Below are 10,474 nucleotides of genomic sequence, written 5' to 3' on the forward strand. Positions count from 1 at the left end.
ACCATCAGCTTATAACAATTATAGAAGAGGTGAAGCAAGGAAAGAGAGATGAATTCTCTATATGTAGTGAGGATTTGTTAAGATTCAAAGGTCGGGTTTGTGTCCCGAATGATGAGAGTGTAAAGAAAGCTATCTTAGAAGAAGCACATCATTCTCGTTATGCAATACATCCCGGAAGTATTAAAATGTATCAGGACTTGAAGAAAACCTTTTGGTGGAATAATATGAAAAAAGAGGTAGCACTATTTGTGTCTAAATGCCTAACATGCCAGCAAGTAAAAGCTGAACATCAAAGGCCCGCTTGGTTGTTGCAGCCTTTACCGGTGCCAGAATGGAAATGGGAGCACATCTCTATGGATTTTGTCTCTGGCTTGCCTAGAACAAATTCAGGACATGATAGCATTTGGGTCATTGTGGACCGGTTAACCAAAGCTGCCCACTTTCTACCGATTCGCGCGACGTCTGGCTCAGCTGTACATTAAGGAAATAGTGCGGTTGCATGGAGCTCCCGTCAGTATTGTATCGGATAGGGATACTCGGTTTACTTCTAAATTTTAGGCTAGACTACAGTCAGCCATGGGGACGAGACTCGCCTTTAGTACTGCCTTTCACCCCCAAACTGATGGACAATCGGAGAGGACCATCCAAACCTTGGAAGATATGCTGAGGGCCTGTGTTATTGACCTTACAGGAAGCTGGGATGACCATTTACCCCTGATTGAGTTTGCTTATAATAATAGCTTCCAAGCCAGTATTCAGATGGCACCATATAAAGCCCTGTATGGAAGAAAATGCAGGTCACCCATATGTTGGGACGAGGTTGGTGAAAGAAAGCTTTTGGGGCCAGAAATTGTCCAGATAACCACATATAAAATAGCATTAATTCGTGAAAGGCTCAGGACAGCTCAGTGTTGGTAAAAGAGTTATGCCGATAACCGAAGGAGAGATCTTGAATTTGAGGAAAGTGATCGAGTTTTCCTAAAAATCTCACCAATAAAGGGCATTATGAGATTCGGCAAGAAAGGAAAGTTGAGCCCACGTTACATCGGACCATTTGAAATCCTGGAAAGAATCGGAGGTGTCGCTTATAGACTTGCCTTACCACCCGAATTGGCAAATGTCCATAATGTCTTTCATGTATCTTCACTACGAAAATATCAGCCCGACCCGTCTCATATCTTAAAATATGAACCTTTACAGATCAGGAAGGACTTGTCCTTCATTGAGCAGCCAATTTTGATACTGGATAGAAGGGTGCAAGTGTTGCGTAACAAGGAGATTCCTTTAGTCCGTATATTATGGCAGTACCATTCAAGAGAAGAGTGGACTTGGGAACGAGAAGACGAAATCAGAGAAAAATACCCCTATCTTTTTCAGTAATCAGGTACACAAATTTAGAGGACTAAATTTCTTTAAGGAGGGAAAAATGTAACAATCCTAAAATTTCAAAAAAAAAAAAAAGGGGGAAATGATGCTTTTAATAGGTGATGGTTTGATTGAGTATGATGGTCCTTGGGGACCATCACTATTTTCAAAACTTTTGCTTTGGTTTAACTTTTGCTTTACCTGCTTTTGCCTCCTGCTGCTTGCAGCTGGCAACGTCCTTTAGCGGACGATAAAGGCAGACTTTTAACGCGACACCTCAGGTATGAGGTAGAGCGTAATAAAATAATATAATAATACGTTATAAGAATTTAAATAGGGGATGTGAGCACTCCCACCCTAAAACAAAATTTTGAGATCTCTCTCTCTGGTCGAAACACAGTGAATTTCTCTCTCGAACCGAATTTTTTATCGGAAGCTCCCTCTCAAATAATTGTGGGTAAGTGACATCGTCTTTCTGAAAAATAGTCTATTTTTAATAAATAGTGATATTTCCGTCTAGGATCTTTATTTTATCAGTTTTGTGTGTAAGTGACCTCATTGTCTCGAAAAATAATCCATTCTTTTTAAAAATAAAATGAAATAATTATTTCTGCTTATTATCATGAATTTTAGGCGCAATAAATTTTATGTGCACGTGACCCCATTATCTTGAAAAATAATCTTTTTAATAAAAATTGTGATATTTTATCTATGTTAGAAATTTTGAATGCTGTAAATTAGAAAAATAAATTTATTTATTTTTCTTGTCTATTGGTAGAAATAAATGTGATATTTCTGCTTTTAGTAATATTGTGATATTTCTTTCTACTGTTTTGAATATTTAGACATTGTAAAATTCATGTGCAAATGACTGCCTTATTATTTAAAAATTGACATTTTTGCAATTGATTATAGTATTGTCGTGAAATGTTTATTTGTGAATTGATATTCCATAAATTGTGATAATTCCGTATTCTTGAATATTTATAAGAGTTTTTCTATACATATTAAATTGGCAATTATGCTAGAATGCCTTTACAAACTGCTACCTTTCTAAATTTGAGCCCAAAATATTTGATTGGTTATTTTTGAAATATTATAGAGAGTGACTGTTATTAATGGTTTAAGTGAAATTCATATTCATGGTTTCAGTGATATGTTGAGTACATGATATTGCTGCTTTCGAATGTTTAAAGAGATTTAAAAATAATTTAAGTATGCAAGTGGACTCATCCGGTTTGCCAGTGAGGTATAAGTGGACCTATCTGGGACGCCGGTAGGGATTAAGTGGACTCATCCGGTACGCCGGTGAGGTATAAGTGGACCTGCAGGGATTAAGTGGACCTATCTGGGACGCCGATAGGGATTAAGTGGACCCATCAGGACGCTGATGGGGTATATAGGTGACCTACTTGGGATGCCAGTAGGGTATTTTGTGAAATCCTTTGAATTATGTACTGCCGTTAAAAGTGTTATAAGCATTTCAATTACTCGGATTATACTTAATTATGCATTTATTGAAAGTGAAACTGTTGATGCATTTCTGTTAATAGATCTCATTTTGGAAAAATATTGATATCTTTCAATCATGATTATTTTTAGGATTATGATGATCACTTACTGAGTAGCCAAACTCATCAAACTATGGTAAACATTTTTTTAGGATAACTACGGATTCATTTTGAGTGCTAGTCAAGATCAACCTTGGAAGATACTGTTGTTGTGCTAGCTTTCTTTATTTACTATGTAAGACCTCGCCACTGTAAATTTGTCCTATGAATAGATGTATATATGTTTTGTCCGTCACATCTCAGGAATAATAGTATTGTAAATTCTTGGGGTGTGACAACCTCCCACTACAACAAATGCAATATCTTGAAACTAACTCGCCCATCACCAGTAAATTGATTTCAATAAATCCCAATACCTAAGTACCATATGTGGTATAATAAATTTGAGAAAAATAAAATGAAATCAAGAGAAGTAAAATAAGAATAGAAAAGACCGCACATATTACACACAATAATCCAACCACCATCAAGGCATAAAAATATACATGGTTCAGCCAAAATCAGGTTACATCCACAGACAACCAGTAACGATGAGTTCATTATCAATGAAAGAAAGTTATAAGTTTGTGGTTTTGTAGAGATTACCTCACTATGGTAAAGAAACTCAAAATGATTTTTCCTAATACAATACCACCATTAATTGATTGCTTTCTTCGTCACAGTCAACCCAACTTCATAGCTACAAGGAAATGCCGATGCCATCTATTCCAATACAAGGGCAGAAACAATGCCAATGTTCGTGCAAAAAACCCAATCTCTATCTTCCAAAAAATATCTCTTCACTTTCTTATGTTTTCTCTCTCTATAACTCACTTTTATGGGCCTCCATAAAAGCTCATTTTTATATGTCAAAAATACTTCTAATATAAAGGAAAATACTAAATGTGGATGAGTTTCATCACCATCCCAACACTTCCTACCTTAATGCAAAATCACACTCATGCTTTGCCAAATTATATCCTATTATTCTTTTGTTCTTGAATCTAGAGAACTTAGCTAATGCGACAAGTTCTATAGCAAAATAATCTCCATGAGCATGCCTTGTTCATCTTCCTTCGTAATTGTTCTTTTTATGCACACTCCACCTTTTTCAACATTCTCATCCTTTGAGTTCTTGAGGCTATGCCACCTCCTCACATGCTAGGGTGAAACATTTCTAATACATCTCCAAGTATACCACTGCTTGATATCATATCATTGAGATCCACTCTGTAAGTCATTCCCATGAATGCTTGTATATGCTCAAAATCGTGACAATATTTGCACACACTTCTCAAATTCCAAAGTAACCATTTTACTCCATTCCAAAATTTCCTTCCATGACTAAACATAGGCCAATAAAAAAACAACAAGCAAGTGAAGTGTAAATTTCACACAAACCATGGTAACGATCAAAATTAGTATTATAGTTGTATCATCGTCATCAAATCTTTTTTCCAATTAATTGGTGTTTGCTACATGAATCTTGGTTCGCCATTCTACTCTATTAAGGGTTATATCCTCAGTGAGGCCATAGTGCTAGAGTTATATATAATACTCTAATTACAGCAGCTTTTCATCAAATTTTGAGCATTGGTTCGAATGAAATTCATTAGATACTTTCGTCTTCACATTTCCTTGTGAAAGCCTCAAGTATTTAATTTCTCCACCTTGCTGAATATCTATACTAATACCTTGTTTTGTACTACTACGATGTTTGATTGCCAAAATATATACCATTTACCGAATCATGTACCCTTTGTCGAACTTCTTCTTCTTTTACAACCAAATTTACCTTTTCTTGCACAATTGTACTTCCAATTAATTTGCACAAGTTTCTTTCTCAGTCTCTCTTCATCATAATTAGAGCTCATTTGAAACTTAAGCACTGCACCTTTCCTAATAAATTTGCAGCCTTTATTATCTAGAGAAGAAAGTAAAGTTAAGCTATTCTTCAATCGCACATGCCTCACATTTCAAGTGTCCGAACCATTCCACCATATATCATTATGCGGACTTCCCATTCCAACTTTTTTACTCCTTGAATTGTTTTCCATTGATTCCAAACCACCCTAACATGGCTCATATGCATCAAACCACAAATTATGTGGGTATATTCAAAGTGTGGCTCAACTATCAAGAATCCAATTTTGATAATGGATGGAATTGTATCCCACTATCAATATCTCATCTTCAATACAATCGGATGTTGAATCGTCAACTTCGTGAGTCTCATTTTCGGCTTCACATTGTCGTCCTATTTCCATACCAAAACCATTGGAGGAATTTGTCGTTTTCTTTCCCAACAAGTTTTCTTTATATGACTGGACTATCCATAAAACCAACAACCCTTGTCATAAGATCCTCTTGACTTTGATCGGAAATTAGACTTCTTACTAGAGAAATTTCTTGATGAATTACTTCTATCATCTGATAGCCCTCTTGCCACAAGAACATCAATTCTTGAACCCATCAAATCATCCATCAATACCTTCTTTTGAAGTTCATAGAAAGAAAGGTGCTGCAAACTGAATCCAATTTGAGGGGAATTTTCATTGATACAACTCAATGTGGTAACAAGAATATCATCGTATTCCATAAATGAACAATGCAACATTACCGCCTTATCTCACTCATTCATCTTTACATAGATAGTCCTGAGTTCACAAATTATGCTGTTGAATTCCTTCAAGTGTTTCAACATTTTCATACCACCACACATCCTTAAAGATTATAATTTTCTCTTTAATAAAATTTGATTTGTGAGAGACTTTATTTGTACATGCTTTCTAGCTTTGCCTATAGAACCACCACCACTATCTTTTTTCCTATTATATTAAATAGTATCTCATTCACTAAACATAAGCGAATAATGGCTAGTGCTGTCCTATCAAATTCTTCCTACTCAGTATCATTTATATTTTCTAGTTTCTTATATTTTACTTGTAGTGTTTTATAAAGTCCTTATTGTACCAATATATTATCAGCTTTTATTCTGTAGAGTTCAATGTCATTCTTTCCATCAAATTTCTCTACTTTGAATTTGTAAGTAGACATTTTTTCAAATTATTACACACTTCCCTTGAGCTTTTATTCTCCTTGTTCAGAACGGAGACTATCTTGATGACCCCTTGTTGCTGTAAACCTCCACTGTAACAAATACAATACCTCAAAACCAACTCGCTTAAAATGGTTAAATTAATTTTCAAGAAATCTAAACACCCAAGAACCGTATAAGGTGTAATAAATTTGAAAAAATAAGATGAAATTAAGAAAAGTAAAATAGAAAAACAAAAGATACAACCCCACACTACAAGTAACAACTTAATCACCATCAAGGCACGCAAATATTCATGGTTCACTCAAAATGGGGCTACATCCATAAGCAAATGGCAATGATGAATTGACTATTTAATGGAAGAAAATTACAGGTTTGTGGTTTTTGTGGAGATTACTTCACCATGGCAAAGAAAACTCAAATAGATTTTTCTGATTACAATACCACCATCAATCGACTCCTTTCTTTGTCACCGTTGATCCTCTCTTCACAGTACAAAAATGCTGATAAAATTTGGCCAAATACAAAGGCAATACAATGCTAAGGTTTGTGCAAAACCCCCAATCTCTATCTCTCTATAATACACTTTTATGTGCCTACATAAAAACTTATTTTTATATGATGAAAATACTCTTAATAAAAAGAAAAATATAAAATGGGGGGATTTGCATCACCGTTCCAACATTTGGCCATCTACTCGAACCAGTCTAAACTGGTGTTTCGTAAACCAAAAATCTATTGGACTCACTTCAGCAATACCACCCAAGGTCAATAGCAGCTGGACCGCCCTATTTGGCATTTCTTGTTGAGCTGGATTGGTAAAATTACGAGGGAAAATGAGCCCCCCCTTTTTTTGGGTGCATAAAAGGGGTACCCTTAATACCCTTTAGGTGCAGTCTCAATGAACTACTTATTCATGAGTAAGTACGGTTCTTAGATAACATTATTGATGAATACTTCAGGGCAACGCCACTTTAGGGAAATGCCCGGTGGGGTCCAACTATTCATGAATAAGTTGGGAAAGGAAAATTTGTGATCATCCCATCTTAGAAGAGTATTACTATTTTCCACCATAACCATACACAAATAATTAGGATAAAGCTTTAATGATGATGATAATGATTTCAACTGTCCCATATGTTCTTGAATCAGTTTTGGGCTTGATTCGTCCGAAGGGTTGGCGCAACAAAACTTTAAAAAGAAAAAAACAAAAAAGGACAAAGAAAAAAAAAAAGAAAAAAAAAAGAAAAAGAAGAAACCATATCACGCGCGCTAAATCAGTGGGAAAGGCCACGATAGCCCTTTGGAACATTCCCACTTCTTGCAACCATTTAAGCAAAGAACATGAATCCCCAAAAAGCATTTCGGAGTACAAACATTCCTCAAATCGTTTATTTGGCCCAAAAAATCAAACATTTCTCAAATCGTTTATTTGGCCCAAAAAATCATTAAAATGCTGCTGTGTTTATAACAAGGCACCTTTCAGTATGCATTTTTGCTTGAAGACCGACATATTAGTAAATCCCATAGTCTAAGCACCTTTATACCTATAATTAAATTTCAATAAAAATAATATTGAGAATACTTCATTCTCATACTTAATTCATGACCTCCACATTAAGAATTCGGTAATCATCACCATTATTAGATTCAATAGATATAATAGATATATCCTTTTGCAATATCAGTTATTACAAATTCCTTATCAGTTCTTTATACAGAGGAAGAGAGAGAGAGAAAGGAGCATGCATAGCAATGTAGGGCATGCAAATTGAAACTTACGTATGAATTATGAAACTGCTTTTAAACAAGATTATGGGAAATAAGTGGGATTTCACTCCACAACAATTGATAATTTGTGGCCATATAACACCTAAAAAAGTGGGCCAAGTCAGCGAGCAAGGGGTCTAAACTTTCTTTTTTTGGGTAATTAAGGGGTCTAAGAAAAGTACATGTCATGCATTCTGAATCTAAAACAAATAAACAAAAGCAACCACCACATACTCTCTCTCTCTAACTCTTCTCTCTCTAGAAGTGTGTTTCTCCATTATAATCTCAGGTCAAGTGATGTACTACTGAAAAGTCCGTGGAGAGGCCGAGCCGCCACGAGACACAGGGGGCGCCGCCTACCATCTCAGCCTTTTCTCTCTCCTCATCCTCTTCGTCTTCTACGGCCAAGGGGAAAGAAGGAGAGCGAGGAGACAGATGGTGAGGATTGAAGAGGTGCCCGACCACATGCTGCTGTTGCTGTTGCTCGTTGTAGTGTTCCGCCGTGGTGGAGCGCCTTTCTTCTTTCTTGTAGCGGATTCCACAAGCGTTGCAAAGCGACTGTGTGCAATTGGTTAATCCGGAAAGAGTGAGAATTTCATCGTGTTTGGGCGAATTACAGATAGAGTGGTGATTGAGAGGAGAGAGAGAGAGAGAGGGACTATTACCTTGGGTCCTCTAGGGCCGTTCCTCCACAGAGGAGTAGAAGTGGTATCGCAGTTCGCGCACCTCCGAGCCATCAAAGGATCCCCACCCACACTCAGTCCACTGCTCCTCCTTTGCTGCTGCCTCGCCTGATGCTGCTGTTGCCTATGCATGAGCTGAAGGTCAATATCCCACCAAAACCTAGTCGCACCAGTAGGGCTCGATTGCCCACAGCCAGGGCGCGAACCCAGGTCCGACGAAGATGACGCACCCCTTTGCCGTGCAGACGGCGGGCCTAGAGACAGAGTGCAGTCCACAGAAGAGCATCCCTCCTCCAGCGAGCTTGCCCGATGCATAGCGCACCGCATCAAAATAACAAGGCAACAGGGAAAGAAAAAGAGCGGTCTTAAAGCCAAAGAGAAAACGACAGGTGAAGATACACAAAAACCAGAGGGAAATCTGGAGATGATAGAGAGGCTAAGTGATAGTAATAGAGTGAGTGAACCTAGTAAAGAGCTAGAGAGAGAAGGGCGATGAAACGTCTATTCTAGAGAGAGAGAGGAAGCGCCCCCTTTAGGAGGAGATTTTGTGGAGATATATAGAGCGGAGAGAATGAGGTTTTGGAGTTAGATTATATAGAGGATATGAAGAGGTTAGAGAGAGAGAGAAAAGGGAAGATTTGGGTTTGGGGGTGGATCGAGAAAGGGCAGAATGGAAAGGGGCGGTCAACATGCGGTCCGAGACGTAGGTCGGGAAGCGCTCGGGCGCACCGAACAATGCAGGGGGTCAAGGGTGATGCGGTGTTCATTGGGCAGTCAAAAGAACCCACGTGACCCATGGGAACAGTCTTCCATGGTCTCTTCTCTCACCGATCACGAGGTCCCCCACTCTCTCTCTCTCGTCCGTATTCTCGTGCGCAGACAGACACTCTTCCTTTCTCTCTCTACATAATTAATTGATCTCTCTTCCTTATTAATTACGTACCCCTTGCTCTTTTCTCTCTCTCTAACGATCTCTATGGATGCGAGCCGGCAGTCTCTGTGCATGAGTTCGTTGTCGAACGTCAAATCCACGGCCGTTTCTTTCATCGCTGCCGCGGATAGATGGCTTTCTCTCTCTTGTCGCGTCCTGCATGTACTCCACCCTTTTTCTCTCTCTAAGATCACGTGAAAAGAAGAGAGAGAGTGTTACTGGCAGTATCCAATTTTGAGTGGAGGAGAACAACCGCCGAGTCTTTTTACGGGATACCCATAATTCTCCTCTCACTTTCCCGCAAAACCCAACGATGTAGGAAACGAGTAGAGAGAGAGATTCTAGAGAGAGAAAGAGGGTAGACATCATTGGGAGCACCTGAAGAACAAAACCCAACAAGCCCTTTTTGCTGGCATGGTAGAAGAATAGAGTGTAGTTAAAGAAAGATAAAGGTCGAGACAGAGAAATAAGAGATCCAAACAATGATGAGGAAGCTGCATTTCTCTAGTTTTCAAAGTCAAAAAAGCATATGCGGTCCGGCCTACTAAAACCCAAACCGAGGGGAGAGAATCGGATCATGTCTAGAGATGTACGCCTCCTCTCTCCCTACAGTTTGAAAATCGGGATTTGGTTGGGTTTGGCGACTTCCGCTTTCCCAAAGATGCCTGTTCTCTTCTTTTTTTTTCTTTTTTTTATCTCATCACCCATGCAAAGTGCTTATCACGAAATCCAAACTCTTTCTCTAAAATGTCTATAGATGAGGTTCTCTTTCTTTAAAATTGACATCTCATGTGTCTAAGAATAATTATAGGAATTTTGTTTATCCACTTCCTCGGCAGAGGTATGTCTATGGAATTGAAATTTTGTGTCTACACATGAGTCTATCTCCATGCTAAAATGTAGGTGCATGTAAGGCTCTCTCTTTTCTAGTAGTTCAATGGTAAGAAGTGAACTTGAGATATACTGTTTATTTTTTAACTCATAACGAAATTTTATTGAGTGAATGAAAGAGTTAAAAAGCATGGGGCACAAGACCCAAGAGGAAAAAAATTGAAAAAATAAAAAAAAAAGAAGAAAAATAAAAAAAAATATTTGCAAAGCATTAACAACTTTCAGA

The 10,474-nt window shown here is 37.9% G+C and overlaps 1 protein-coding gene across 1 annotated transcript; it reads right to left on the minus strand.

The window, feature by feature from the left end:
• Positions 1-7,789: 7,789 nt before the first annotated feature.
• LOC18422655 (GATA transcription factor 18) lies at positions 7,790-8,984 on the minus strand. The gene is made up of 2 exons (XM_020668375.2): positions 8,409-8,984; positions 7,790-8,301 (listed from the first exon to the last, which is right to left on the minus strand). The coding sequence occupies exons 1-2, from the start codon at positions 8,751-8,753 to the stop codon at positions 8,029-8,031; spliced, it is 618 nt and encodes a 205-aa protein (XP_020524034.1). The 5' UTR covers positions 8,754-8,984; the 3' UTR covers positions 7,790-8,028.
• Positions 8,985-10,474: the final 1,490 nt, after the last annotated feature.

The sequence above is a fragment of the Amborella trichopoda genome, chromosome 3, assembly GCF_054954075.1.
Source record: "Amborella trichopoda isolate Santa Cruz 75 chromosome 3, AtrichopodaSantaCruz75HAP2 v2.0, whole genome shotgun sequence".
Lineage (NCBI taxonomy): Eukaryota > Viridiplantae > Streptophyta > Magnoliopsida > Amborellales > Amborellaceae > Amborella > Amborella trichopoda.